Here is a 15,759-nt window from a genome sequence, read left to right on the forward strand (position 1 = left end):
TAGACCTTTTGCTCTCCCAAATGAATTTATTTTGGTGAATTGAGTATTATTTTATATTTTTGGTAATGGTATACATATGGGATATTCTACTAGATATTTATATTCTTTATTTCTTTAAGGAGAATTTTAAGTTGAAATAAAGAAATACTAAATATATTTTGGTATATTTGACTCAAAATTTTTGAATGAGAATCTCCTTTCCATTTCTGCCTTTTTTTTGGAGGGGGAAGGCAGGGCAATTGTGTTTAAGTGACTTGCCCATGGTCACACAGCTAGTAAATGTGTCAAGTGTCTGAGGCCGGATTTGAACTCAGTTTCTCCTGACTCCAGGACTGGTGCCCTACTCACTGCACCACCTACCTGTCTCTATTTTTGCCTTTTTGAATTTGGTTATTATTAATTGGAAATGTTGTTGATTTTGAGGGGTTTATGTTGTAACCAGAGATTTTGCTTAAACTGTAAGTGATCCTAATTTGTTTGTGTACTGATTCCCTAGGATTTTCTTAATTAACCATTATAGTATCACCAGTTAGGGATACTTTTTCTCTTCTTTGCTTATTTTTATGTCATTAGTTTCTCTATTGCTTGTTTTATTTCTCTAGAATTATATCAAATAATGGAAAGGACAGGAGGTATACTTGCTTTATTTCAGTATTAACTGAGAAATTTTCTAATGTATCTTTCTTCTATATGTGACTTGTTTTTGCTTTTAGATTTCTTTTAGATACTAAAAAAACCCCTCTTCCTCTATTTTGTATAGTCATTGACATAAATTAATGTTGTAGGTTGTTAAAGGTTTTTTATGGATCTATCAAGATAAGCAAGTGGTTTTAGGGTGTTTTGTTGTTATTCTTGTCAGTACAATTAATTATAATTAGAGTCAGGTGATGGGAAGTTACCTGCTAGAACACAGCCTGAAGTAATTAAGGCCTTGGGTCAAATTGAAGGTCAAACATTTTGTTCTCTACCACTCTAAGCAAATAATTAAAACTCTGCTTGCCACGGTTTCCTTAGCTGTTAAATAGTGATTGAAAGAGGACCTGTGTCACAAGGTTTTTGTGAAGATCAAATGAAATAATATTTTGAAAAGCACTTAGTACAGTGACAGTGCCTGGAATATAGCGGGCTCTATATGAATGGTTATTCTCCTCTTTTCCTCTTCCGTTGATTGTTCTACACATGTTAAATGATTCTTTTACCACTTGTCTCAGTGTCATAATGATTGATTCCTTTAAATGAATAACTGTAGTGTCAGAATTGTATTTAATATTTTAAATTGATATTCAATAAAATATTATTTTATATTTCATTTTGTTTTATTCTTACATGGTTGAGTTATTAAAATATGTCTAAAAAAAGATTGGTACAATTTTATTCTTCAATGTTAAGGATAACTTATTTAGTATAAGTATAAATAGTTGTTTGAATGTTTAATAGAATTTTCCAGTTTAACTATCAGGACCAAGAATATCACCTTACCATTCCACATACATGTAATATTTTGCAATTTTATTTAGCTAAATGTGTTTCCTGAGAATAGATTATTTAAAATCACTTTTTGACATATATATCATATATATTACACATACACGTATGTGTATACAAATATTTTTATCCTGAGGACAGCTTTGGCTACATTCTAAAAATTTCAATGTGCTGTTTCGTCATTATTATTATCTTTTACATAACTACATTATTTATATAATTTGTTCCTTCACATACTTGTTATTTTCTATTTCATTATTTTCTCCATTTGTATCTCACTTAGTGTTTTGTTTGTGGTACCAGAAGGTACTATTATTTTTATTATATTTACATTCTTTAAGTTTAAGGGTGCTAGCGACCCCAAAATACTGACATGCTGGGTACTGCTTGAATGAATTTGACCCAAGCCTTCTTACAGCCAAATTAAAACAAAATTTATTAAAGATTCATTATATCGGGTAGACTCTTAAGGAGCCTGAGAATTTGTGACACCAGATTGAATCTCAGCTAGATTGAATCTGAGCACCTTCATGGAAGCAAGATGAGACTCATATACAGAAAGATTGTGGGAGGGATCTAGGGTGGTCAAGTAGTCTGGGGTAATGGGAGGAAGGGTTTAGGGAGGGTCTTGATGGGAGTGGGGTGACCGGTAGACTGGAGTGAGGTCAGACTCCAGGAATGGGATTAAGGGTGGGAAACAGCTGAAGGCTCCCTGGAGATGACAGACAATGGAGGGCTAGGGTAACAGATCTAGGTATAGATGTTTTTATAGGATCAAGGGTGGGAAGCAGCCTGAGGCAATCTGGAGGTAATCAAACAATGGAGGGCTAGGCTAGGTTATTTAGGCCTAGGAATAATGAAAGGCTTATGGCCTCAGGTGAAAGCCAGATCAAGTGAGAAGATTCAAGGAGAGTTCAAAGTTCTTCCCAGAGCCTGTATGCCCTCATAGATCATTGATATTTTAAATATTTCTTCTTTTTGAAAGTTCATTTCTGTGCCTTAATATATATTCCTTTTTAAAAATAAAATTATATGTTGTGCTGATATGTGTGTGTAATCATTTCATTTACTTTTTCATCTGTTAGTTTATCCTAAGTTTGTCATTACATGACATAGCTCTGCTGCACTGATGTAACCATTGTCATCCTTGTCAAAGACTTGGAATGACTCATGGATTTTTTCTTTACTGTCCATATCTTTCATTTTTCTAGCCATGATGGTCAAAAATTCAGGAAGGTCAACACTGCCATTAGCAGCAGCATCTATCTCATTGATTACATCCTGTAATTTTGCTTCTGTTGGATTTTGACCCAGTGACCTCATGACAATTCCAAGTTCTTTTGTCGTGATGATGCCATTGCCATCTTTGTCAAATAGGGAGAAGGCTTCCATGATTTTGGGGAGCTGCTCCTCAGTCAACTGATCAGCCAATGTGCCCTAGAGGGGAGAAAGGAGGGAAGGGAAGAATGAGGTTGCTGTTGTCACTTTGGTGGAAAGCCTCTGGCAGTAGGGCTGTAACCATTTTCCATACTGTAGCTCAGGCCTCTGAGGGTGCTAAAAAGGTTGTTATGGCTGATCTCACCTACCACTGCTGCTGCTGTTGCTGCTTCTGCTGCTACAGCTACCACTGTTGAGATTTTTTTGGGGTTTAGGGGTGCTAAGGACCTTAAAATAGTGACATGCCATGCTGAGTCCCGCTCAAATGAATTTGACCCAAGCCTTCTTACAGTCAAAGAAAAACAAAGTTTATTAAAGATTCACCATATTGGCCAGACTCTTAAGAAATGTCACCATTGGCTAGACTCTTAAGGAATCTGAGCATTTGTGATGCTAATGCCAGCAGGCCCTACTGAATCTAAATTAAGCTAGATTGAATCTGAGTTACTACATGGAGGCAAGATGAGACTCATATACAGAAAGATTGTAGGAGGGGTCTAGGGTACTCAAATAGTCTGGGGTGATGGGAGGAGGGGACAGAGGGAGGATCTTGATGGGACTGGGGTGACTGGAGGAGTGGGGTGAAGTCAGACTCTAGGAATGGGAATAAGGGTGGGAAATAGCTGGAGGCTACCTGGAGATGACAGACAAAGGAGAGTTAGAGATATGGGTATAGATATTTTGATAGAATCAAGGATGGGAAGTGGCCTGAGGCAATCTGGAGGCAATCAGACAATAGAGGGCTAGGGTAGGTTATTTGGGCATGAAAAGCCAGATCAAGTGGGAATATTCAAGGTGGGCTCAAGGGGGTTCCCAGAGATTGTCCCCAATCACCATTGCTGGCCAAGTAACAGAGCTGCCTCCTGCAAAGGACTTCCCACCACAAGTGCTTTATTTTAAAAAATATAAATTCTGTGTATATGTATGTGTGTGTTCATGCATGTTTGTGTATGTATGTATATATGTGTGTGTGTGTGTGTGTGTGTGTGTGTATGTGTGTGTATACTTTAGTGGTTCTATTCAGGAGACCCCCTCTATATTTTCCTTTATGATTATCTTTCTGTTATATTTGCTCAACTCAGAGCATTAAAACCCATTCCATTTCTCAACAAAATCCAGTGGTTCCCAATTATCTCAAGGTTCAAATCCAACATATGTTTTTTGCATGGGACACTTAAAGATCTTCACAATTTGGCCTCTTTATCCCTTTCCAGGATGCTTATACTCTATTCCCCTCTATGAACACTAAGATCTAGCGATTCTGGACTACTTGTGATTCATGACATTATATCTTTAATCTCTGTGCCTTTTTATTGACTCTCCCACATAATTATAATGCTCTCCTTCCTCATTTATACCTCTTAGAATCACTGCCTTCTTTCAGACTGTTCAAATGCCTCAATGTGCAGGCCGCTGATGAAAGTCATACTCCATTTCTCCCCTAACCCAACTAGTTACTAGATACTTCCTCTTTAGAATTGATTTCAAATTATTCTGTGTATATCTTGAATGTTTACATTTATTTACAAGATATCTGCCCCATTAGAATGCAAATTGCTCCAAGTTCTGTACTCTTGTTCTTTCCTTATATACCATGCACTTAGCTCAGTGCCTTGCACAGTCATAGAGTTTGTTAATTGATTGTCTCTAGTTCCGCTCAATTCTTCTACCATCCTGAGCTTTTCCCTTCCTCAAGAACTTAGTGGGAGAGGTAGGCAGACAATGGTGAGGAAGAGACAGGGAAGGGAGGAGTAAGTAGAGTCCCTTAACTGAGGGCTAGAAATAGATCACTTGAGCAGCATGAACTCAAAGGAGTTGGAGAAGTACTTGAGGGGCAGTGTTTTAGGGTCCTTTTCCCACACAATTTTCCATTGTGGGGATATCCTAACTCTGATCTATATCATTATAAGGTTTAATCATTAACATATCACTATCTTCTCAAATTTATCAACGCCACCTTAGGCTTACATTATTAATATAACATTTCTCTGGATTTACTGCTTACATCTGGAGTTAATCTGCAGCTTGCAGATACCAGGCTATTATTGGGGCCTAGTTGGCTCTTTCTGATTTAGTGCTGTCAAGGGAAAAGAAAAGATTACAAAGTATAAAAAAAATAAGATCCTTTAATCTAGGCAAGGGAATTGCAGTTCAAGACACTGCACAGCACCAGAATACAAGGGTGTTAAAAAGAGACAAAAGGGGAAGTGTTTAAATACATTTCAGTTGGGAGAAGGCCTCATTGAAGGCACAGCCTTGAGAAGCTATGACATAAGTTGTTTTGCAGAATAACTGAAAGTCCATAAAGGAGGCTGGAGAGGCTCAGACAGTGGTAAAATCTCATCAGAACAGTGTCAGCAAAATGAGGTCTCCAGAGAAACCACTAGACCTGTTCCAATTGGTTCGAACTTGCTCCAGGTATGGGGTTAGTGAGCCCTTCTGATGGCTACATACAACAGTGTATAGCCTCTAGATGTGACCTAAATTTAGGAGTCTCTTTAATTTTTGTTTTTATTTTTCCTCTTTATACTCTGTTCTTACTTCCTATTTATTTTTACCTTGCATTTTAGCTTGGTGGTTCAGTGGATAGAGGGGCAGGCCTGGAGTCAGGAAGATTTATCTTCCTGAGTTCAAATTTGACTTCAGAAACTTACTAGCTGTGTAACGCTGGGCAAGTCACTTAACTGTCTGCCTTCATTCATCATCTATAAAATGATCTGGAGAAGGAAAAGGCAAATCACCACAGTATCTTTGCCAAGAAAATTCCCAAATGGGGTCATAAAGAGTGCATGACTGAATAACAACAACAATACATTGTTTACTTATGTACCTATTAGCTCTTCCAACTGAAGGGAAGTTCAGGGGAACTTTAACAAAATACAATTTTAATTCAGAGACTAATTCCCAAGAAGGCATTAAGAAAAGTAATAATAATATTTTACTCTGCCCTGATGATACTTACAATTTTAGTAGGAATAATAAGTGTTATAAGGTAAAAGAAAAATGAAACAAAATAAGGAACCTAGTGATGTATATTTCAAGTTCCAGGGAAGGCCCATGGTAGTGAATATCTTAGGAAAAAGGACCTTTAAGAACACTTTATATACTCCTCTAATTTAGGCATAGAATCCACTTAGATATGTTTCAAAATATTATTGCCCCAGTGTGTTTCTGGGAAACACAAAAGGATCTTTTTTTTCCCTTGTCAAAGTATGAGTATGAGAAGGTATAAGAATCTAAATCCCTTGTCTTTTGACTATATCTTTCCATTTTGTTCTTATTTAATGACCCATGGAATGCTATTATCTGAGCTCTAAGGTTGACATCAGCATTTTCCTAATGTTTTTGGCTGGGTAAACACATAATCCTTCTTTGACATCACAGTTTGGGGCCATTTACATTTTTCTTTACTGTTATTTGCCGTAAAGGATGAGTTTAGAATGTATAAGGCTAAGTATATGCTATATGCATTATCCTATTTGTGATAAAATACACAGTAATAAAAACAAAAATAGGATTAATTCATTAACAATGTATTTCTAATTATAGTTGATTCATTAAAGATATGTGTGACAATTTCAGGCAAAATAATATTTGCCATTCATAATTTATTGTAATGAGTTTGTATAGCCCTCTAGAAGTTTCTATTTACATAGTGTCTTAAAATGACAAGAAAGAAGACATTTATAGACTTCTAGCCATATATTCTTTTGGTAAATTTTAATACTTCCTCATTTCTTTTTATTACCCAGGTAATTTACATAATTGAATAAGAATAAGAGATATCACAGGACAGTTATTTAGATCCATCCTGAAATAAAGATTATATTCAAATAAGCATCATGTGAAGATTTAATCATATGAGCTTGTAGAAACTATAGAGTAGTACACTGTGCTGGTCAATTAGGGTTCAGAGAATTCAAGGCCCACTAGTCTTGCATACTGAAAAAAAGTAAATATTCTGTAAATTACTGATGTTCATTGAATTATAAATCGGCAGTCATACCAGAGAGGGGGAAATAAGTTTACATATGTGACATCAGATTTATTACATTGAAATTGTGTGTCACAGATGTCTAGAACTTGGTCTTGTGGTAATATGATGGTTAATAGATACAGATTTGAGCCCTGGGCACTTCTGTATTCCATCAGATGTGACACATCTTTTAGTACCTCCTGGTGATGGTATGGGTGTAAATGCTTAGAGCTGGCATCAGTGACTAACTAGATGAAAGAAATAGGCTAAGGACAGGATTTGGTCTTTCCTTATTTATTGAAAGGACTGTTTTATACTCAAGTATGCTATGTGTATCTTATTTGTTTTCTAGGAGCTACACTTAGAAGTCAAACTAAACATTTAAATTTATAGAAATCCTTGGGGCTTGTAACAATAATGCTACTTGCCACTACTGTGGATATGTAAGACCAAGAACACCAGCACACACGAGGGCTGCTAGCACAGATTCTTTTATCTGCTTTTCTAAGGAAAGCAACTTTAAGGGGCTTAGAATCTCACTTTAATTAAACATAAATATATCATTCACTTAGTTCAGGGGAAAAAGTCAGCACACTGAACTTCAGAGCAAATACAAGCAGAAATTACAAGCATGCATCATATAAACAGAGTAAATCAAAACAAACCAGTAGACAGGCATCTAATCATCTAACTACAGTAATACATACAGTTACCAGAGAGAGAAGCAGCAACATTTGGGTTTTCAAAGCCAGGGGACTCTTTGTTGGCTACCCAGAGTCCTGTCTCATCGAATCATGCAACACTGTTCCAGTGAGTGAGAACCCCAAAACAATACGTCAACCTCAGATCATATAAACCCTTCTGTGTCCTGGGGCTTTCTTGTTTCTTAAGCAGGTCATCAAATACTCTTGGTTCAATCAAAGACTCCCAATTTAAACAAAGGCAAGACTCAGCAAAGACACTTGATTAACTGAAAATGTGAGAAGTGCTGAGAAACACTCAAACAAAATAACACTGAAAAATACCATTTTGCTTGCCATTATATTTGAAAGGCAAGACTCATCAATGGTACCTGATTACTTCAGCATTCCAAAAGAGAAAATTATAAAAACATCCCACCCTGATTACCATTACAGGCCTGAATATATATTTTTAAAAAATGTATTATCTCCTGAAGCCACAGACATGGGGGATGATTTTTTTCAGGTGGTCCTTTATCTATGAGCTTATACCTTTTGCAAACAATATGTAGAAATGTCAGTTTCAACTATTCATGTTTGATTAAAAGAAACCACTGAGACATAAAAAAAAAAAACAAAACCAGGGTTGAAAATTTCTTATTCTAATATTAATCATTCTCTGAAGAAAATCAAAGAAATGATGCCTGATTTCTAAAATATGGTCATTTCTTCTGTTTTAAGCTGGCTCCAGCACATCCCTGAAGAAGGTAGTAATATTTTGTGGAAGGAAAAGAAAAAGAAAATGGAAAAGAATGTTGATGGCAGTTTGAAATTTCCCTCTCCTACAAAATAACAACTTTCTCTACAACATAATGTTCCTACCTCTCTGAAATATATAGAATAGATAGAAATTCTAAGCAACTTCTAAGTTGAAAAATAAAAACCACTTTGTGTCTGTGCATCTAAAGTAGCAAAAGTGCAACCCATAAATGGAGAAGAGGAAAAATAAGTTGTGAAATGGACTGAGACAGACTATGGATCAGTTCAGTCATAGAGTGGAAAGTATTTCACAGGTGACATCATTCTTACCTTCTTCCTAAGCTCTCTTTGTCTTTTTCTTCAGGTCCTAATCTAATACTGCTATAGGGTTTTTGGCTCATTATTTATCCTCCCCAGGTATGCCATGTGTAAGAGGATAGGACTATACTAAATTACTCCTAAGATCCTTTTCAGTTCTACATCTATGATTGATATTTTGATTTTACTTCCTCTTTCATTAAATATATAAAAACAAATACCAAATCTTCACTCCTGTTGGAAGAAATCTTCCTTTTCAATTTGAATCAATTAAGTTGAATAATAAAGAATTAAATTCAAAAATTAAAAAGAAATTTTACTCAAATAACTAAAATTTTTATTATTATAAGTAGAGTGTAAGTCTTTGGTGATGAATCCCACCACAATTTCACACCTTTTGGCCACTAATATTTTTATCTTCAATAATTAACACAATGCATTATATATATATTAGATCTTCAATAAACATATACCTATCTATCTATCTATCTATCTATCTATCTGTCTATTGATGTTTTGGAAACAATCAAGTTTAAGTGACTTGCCCAGAGTCACATAGCTAGTGTCTGAGGTCTGATTTGAACTCAGATCCTTCTGACATCAGAGATGGCACTTTATTCATTGTGCCACATAGCTGCCCAAAACACTCATTAAATTAAATTCATAAAATAAAACAAAACAAAATTAAAACAACTTTAAGGAAAAAACAGAGCACCAGTATCAAGATACCACAACTTTTAAGCAGCAAGTTTGCTGCTTACATAGCCATTTATTACAAAAATATGTTTTGCATGATTTAATATGTATGATCAATATCATATTGCTTACATTCTTAAAGGTGTATGAAGAGTACAAAGAAGTGAGAGCATTTAAAACAAATTTTTTAAAAATGTTAATTTAAAATATAATTGAGAATTTTTTTGAAAATAAATAAAATACATATATATACATATATATGTATATATATATATATATATATTTAAAAAGTCTATACCTTTTGGCATGTCCCATGTTAAGGACATATTAAAGATCCAAATTCTCAAATAGCAGTCATGCCAGGCTGGTTACCAAGTAGATGACTTGGCTTTCTATGTTTATTTCTAATGATCCATGTTGCTTATGCTACAATGAACACCTCCTGTCTCCCCATCTTTGACCTCCTTCTCTTTCTACCTTATATGAAGTATGTGCTGAACTGAGCTAAGCTTCCCTGGCTACTTTCAAGGAAATATGGGCTCAAGACTTAAAGACTTTTGGGCAAATCAACTATTGATTCCCAAGGTCACAACAGGGTTAAAAAGCATGTCAAAAAGGATTGATCACTGAACTTGGAAGAGGAGCCCACTCAAAAACTTTAAAAGGAATGCATCTGCCCTCTGTTGCTCTATTTCTTCTCCCTTTCTTCTTGTCTGCTGAACATAGAGCATTAACCAATTGGGGTAACATATTAAGAATTATGATTTACTGTTCCCTATGTTTTAATTCTTTGTCACTATGCACTTATGTGCCTTTTCTGGTAAAGCAATTCTATTGTGTGTGGGAAATCAATAGTTTTCCTATATAGTACATGACTGACATTGTCCACTATGTACCCTTCTCATCTATGGAGGATTTGGTTGACAGTAACCAAAATTCAGGATTAGTGGAATTTTCCTTATTGTTGGGGATGAACGGGGAGTGTAAAAGACAGAGCCAACTAGAACAAATATGATCCTTTTTGACTTTTCCATAGCCTGAGACAAATTCATTATTTGTTTTGGATGTAGGAGTTTTGACTTTGTCTTTTAAGTGCGTATTTTGATCTTTCTTTCATCACAGTAACTTTCTGTAGTCAGATTTTTCTTCTGTTCTTTGCTCATTTTCCAGTCTGTTTCTTAACTTTTGACTCTATGCTAAAGTGAAGCTCTGCTTCCAGGGTGGAGGGTGCACTGTCCCAAGTCTCAGGTGACTTGTGCTTCTGTTTTGAGAGATACTTCTAGGCACCTGAAAATTTTTAGTTCCACCTAGGTGCTATGATTTAAAAAGAGCACAGGTGACCTGTGCTCTATTCTGTGAGTGACCACAAGCACTCTTTTCTGCCCTGGAAGAGAGATCACGATTTCACCTCTAGTGTAGCCAGAAGTTCTGGCTGTGCCATTGGAGCTCTTCACCCTGGGACAGCCACCTAAGACTGCGACCCTGATCAAAGTATAGGCAAAGCAACAAAGTCCTGCCCCCAGTGCCAGCAAACAGACCTCTATAATCTCTTTCTGAAGATTGCTCAATCCCCTGTCTGTGGACTGAGAGAGTTCCAGAAGCAGCTGCTGCTACTACTGATTCAATTACTCCCAAGGTCTGCTCCAGGTCTGCTGGGGACCAGTTTGTGCTGGGATGGTCTGCACTGCATTGTGTTCCAGTCATGCCCCAGTGAAATAGACCTTTCTTGCTAACCTTGTAAGTTTACTTGGGCTAGAAAATTGTTTCACCCCATCCTTTTCTGTGTTCTGCTGCTCCAGACTTTGTTTTGGGACATCATTTAAAAGTTTTCAAAGGCATTTGTGGGAGAACTCAGGTGAGTCCTTTGCCTTTTTTCTGACATTTTGGCTTTACCCTTGTAATTTAATATTTTCCATAAAATGAAACATAAGACCATGAATCACACAATTTTATGGTCTTTATAAATATTATTATAGCTATTGATGCTCCAAGGATCAGAATGAAATTCAATGATCAGTAAGTGGACATAACTACTTGAAGAACCAAGCCATAACAGTCTTGAAATGCTCATTATAAATGAAGCCAAAAGAAAGAACTTTGAAAGTAAATAGAATGATAATATTTGGGAAGGCAAATAAAAAAGAAGCATGATTTATTGGGATATTTTATTATTTTTCTATTGTAGTATTCATGTTGTTATTGTTGTTGTTATTTAAAGAGCCTCAAGAAAATAATTGTACATTGTGCACCAATATCTGCTGTAAAGAATGAAAAAGGAAATTCTATGAAGAACTTGAAAAGTTCTTCAAAATGAGTCAACACACATATTTTAATATTCAGAGGCTTCATTAAAAAAGGTAGAGTAATTCTGCCACTGATTATTAGAGCTAAAAGATGCCTTGGAAACTATGTAGTGAAACTCCCTGTTTTACAAATGAAGAAATGGAGATACAGTTTAGTTAAGAGTTTGGCATGGTAGCATAACTTATAAGTATCTGGAAGGGGACTTGAACCCAGACCTTTTCAACTCCAAGTCCATTGCCTGAATTATTATACCATGCTTACATGGTAATAGATAAAAATAGGGACATAAATTTTGTGAAATATGGTTCAAGAATAAAGAATGAAAGAAGCAAAATGCTATTGGTGTATGAAGAAGCTTTGGGTTAATAAATCATGAAATTTGACTTAGAGAAAAGAAACAGTAGGCACTGGACATGAAAAATGTTGAATGATAGCACCACCAAAAATGAAAATGTCTTATTTGTTTATTTAATCCTATGGAAAAATGAGTTATTTGTGTTGTTATAATCATTACAAAGCCAGCTGCCTATTTATAGTTGCATCAGTAATTTGATATATCAACTTCAGTATTGAAAGAAATCTAAGATGAAAAATAAAAATGAAGATAAAATATGGAATGCAAGGTAAAAAAAAAGCCCTCCAATCTGTCCTATTAAATGAGTTATTCAAACCTAAATAACGGAAAATGAATGGAAGAAGAGATAGTGAAAATTTATACTAATTTCAATAACCAATGTAAAGTAACATCTGTGAAAGCTAAAGGAGTCAAAAAGTTGCCTTAATCTGTAAACACTTTATTTACTTGCCTGTTAAAAAGTATTGCAAGTAAAAGAGAAACTGGTCTATATAATCTTGTTTGTAAAGTCTTATGAAGAAGTTTATCTGAATAGGTAATATGAGATATTGTTCAATACCTAATTTCTTCCAAACCATTTTTTAAGTTTCCTTAGCATTTTTTTTTTTGTCAAATAGTGCATCATTACAGTAGGAACTATTAGCTTTAGGATTATTGAACATGATGGTATTATTTTACCACATGTACTCCAGAAAGATACAAGATTAGACATCAAAAGTGACATCATAAACCAATTAGAGGAGTAATAAGTAAATTACTTTTTAGAGACATGGAAAGGTAAAGTTGCCAATTTTGATTGTATAAAATTAAAGTTTTACTTTTTTTTCAAAGAAAATTATTGCATTTAAAATTTGAAATAGGTAACTGGGAAACAGGGAAGTTTCTCTGATTAAGAAATATATCCAAAATAAATAAAGGATTGATTTGATTTTTTTAATGAGCCATCTCCAAATAAGTAGATTCTCAAATGAGCCTTTCTCAAAGAAAGAAATTAAAGGGGCAGCTAGGTGGTGCAGTTAGTAGAGCACTGGCCTTGGAGTCAGGAGGACCTGAGTTCAAATGCGTCCTCAGACACTGGACACACTTACTAGCTGTGTGACTTTGGGCAAGTCACTTAACCCCAATTGCCCTGCCCTTCATCCCCCCCCCCAAAAAGAAATTAAAGCTATCCATATCCATGTTAAAAAAAATAAGAAGTTATAAGTGGGGGTAGGGAACAGGTTAAAGAATGTTCTGCAAGCAACCTGATTAAAATAATGATTGAATGCAATTAATGGAGGAACCTTTAAGAGAGACTACAATGAGATTAAACAAGGAAAATATATGGAAACATTATTTTTTGATGATAAACTCATTTTACCAACAAGAGCAATGGATCCATCAGACTTGTATGCATCCTCTATTTGTTTGTGAAAAAAAAAAAAAGTAGAAGTGGCACCCAAGAGGACAAAGTATGGAAGAATTCCAAAAGTCTTACAAAGTGGAGACCAAGTATATGTAAATGAGGTCTGTGCTTAAGATAACATTATTTTGAGAGCCTTGATATTTTTCAAAGAATCAGAAGGTAGGAAAGATACCAAAACATGGGGGAAAGAATTAGAAGTTATTATAAGAAGCAAGTGACTAAGAGAATAACAAAACTGAACTATGTCCCCACTTACCTTTGTAAATAAAATTTCATGAGATAACTTAGGCATGCATAAAAATCAACTTCAAATATGGACATAAGAAGGCAATAAATAGTAATAGACGAGCAACATTTCACAGCAGGTCATGTCATTATCACTCAGCTGACTGAAAAATGTAAAGAATAAACAATTTCATGATGGTAACTGTTCAATGGATTTTTAAAAATTGATTCAGTAGAGAAAAAGTACTTCCTCAGTTCATCTTCTAACAATGATCTCCCATGCATATATGAAAACGATACAAAATTCTTGGAAGGTGTAGCTAAGGAGATAACCCTGGGTGACAACAATGTGGTGATTAATATCCATCAAACATAGAGAGGGAGACCTTTACCTGCTAAAGCTGTTTGCCACTGCATGAAAGGGATCCAAGGCAAAATTTAGGTTGAAGAGAGATTTTTTTCTATTTTTTATTTTTAATTTTTAGTTTACAACACTCAGTTCTACAACTTTTTGAATTCCAAATTTTCTACCACTCCCCTCTCCCCCCAAAGATGGCATAGAACCCAATATATATTCTATATATACTTTAATATTAAACTTATTTACACAATAGTCAAGTTGTAAAGAAGAAAGAGAAATTTCTTATAGATAGTGGGTCTTCCAGTTGCTTCTCCTTGGATGGAATTGTCTTGGTTATAGAAGGTCTGGGAACATTCCAGAGTTTTTAAATAATATTCTCAATCTCTAATAAAATGGCCTAACGATTCACACAGAAGAAAAGATGAAGAATGCCTGCCTTTCAGACTATGGTTTATATTAGAATGGCTAAGCTATTGAGCTCATTGACCATTGAGCTTCCTTATCTGCCTGTTTCTCTCTCTGTCTATCTAGCTATCTATCTGATGTATGTATGTAAGCTCATCTAATATAGGTCCTCATCAGTACCTATATTTGTTATTCAGTCATTTCAGTCATATCTGACTCTCTGTGATTCCATTTAGGGTTCTCTCTCTATCTCTGTGTGTGCGTGTGCATGTGCACATTCATGTGTGTGTGTGTGTGTGTGTGTGTGTGTGTGTGTGTATCTAACTATATGACCATCTATCTGTCCATTCATCCATCCATCCATATACATTTTGGACTGACAAAAAAAATGTAAAATTATTTTAACCCCGAAAACTGAATATGACAAGGGAAGAGAATAGATTGCCTTAAACATACTTCAAAGTTCTTTCAAGGACTTTAAGCTTCTACCTGAAACTGAAGGGCATCTTTTTTTTAGTGACAACATTGTACAAATGTAGCTGAATTACTAAATTTATGAGACACTGCAGTTTCTGAAGAATCAAATCTGAGGATTGCTGAAAGAGTAATTTAGAGACATGTGATGATCATGAACAGGCTGTAATACTTTACATACTTGGAATTACTAAGAAAAGATGCAGATGCCCAGTGACTGCAATCTCTTCCATATGTGTTGTCTCTTGGCTAGAATGCGAGCTCTTTGAAAGTAGGACTGTCTTACTTTTCTATTTGTATCCCCATTGCTTAATACTTTACACATAGTAAATTCTTAATAAATCACTCATTCATTCATTCATTCATCCCTATGCCTGGTGCCTTTTGGTCCTCTTTTGGACTTCAAAATTCCATGTAGCTCTAACTCTGCTTCCAGCATTCTATGATCATGGCACCAGTCTCCCAGCGTATTACTCTTTGAAAACTCTTGTGATTGCTCAGGACTTCTCTTCTCAGAATACCCCTTTTCTTTTCTTTTTTTTTTTGTAACACCCCTTTTCTAGCACAGCTATTTTAAAAGGCAATTGCTGTCATCTGTCTGCGCTATCTTTCCTGAACACACTCCTATGATCTCTATGCAGTTTCCTCCTACTTTCCATTGGGCTATTTTATTTTCTAACTCTGTCTCTAGATCCAATCATTTTTAGTAAAAAAAATTTCTATTTACATCTCTGCTTGAAGACTGGCAATACTGGAGAATTCACTATCATTCTAGGTATACTTTAGAGCAGTTCTAATTTCTGAGAATTTAGACAACATCTTTTCTTAGGACCTTAGGAAATATCTTTTCCCCACTAAGTAATTTCTGCTTGGTTTCTT

At 35.3% G+C, this 15,759-nt stretch overlaps 1 protein-coding gene across 1 annotated transcript; it reads right to left on the reverse strand.

Annotated features, from left to right (window-relative positions):
- Window positions 1-2,571: 2,571 nt before the first annotated feature.
- LOC118843074 (neo-calmodulin-like) lies at window positions 2,572-2,877 on the reverse strand. Its single transcript, XM_036750474.1, has one exon. It carries the CDS (start codon window positions 2,875-2,877, stop codon window positions 2,572-2,574), a length of 306 nt encoding a protein of 101 aa, XP_036606369.1.
- Between the last annotated feature and the right edge of the window lie 12,882 nt (window positions 2,878-15,759).

Source organism: Trichosurus vulpecula, chromosome 3, assembly GCF_011100635.1.
Source record: "Trichosurus vulpecula isolate mTriVul1 chromosome 3, mTriVul1.pri, whole genome shotgun sequence".
NCBI classification, from domain to species: domain Eukaryota; kingdom Metazoa; phylum Chordata; class Mammalia; order Diprotodontia; family Phalangeridae; genus Trichosurus; species Trichosurus vulpecula.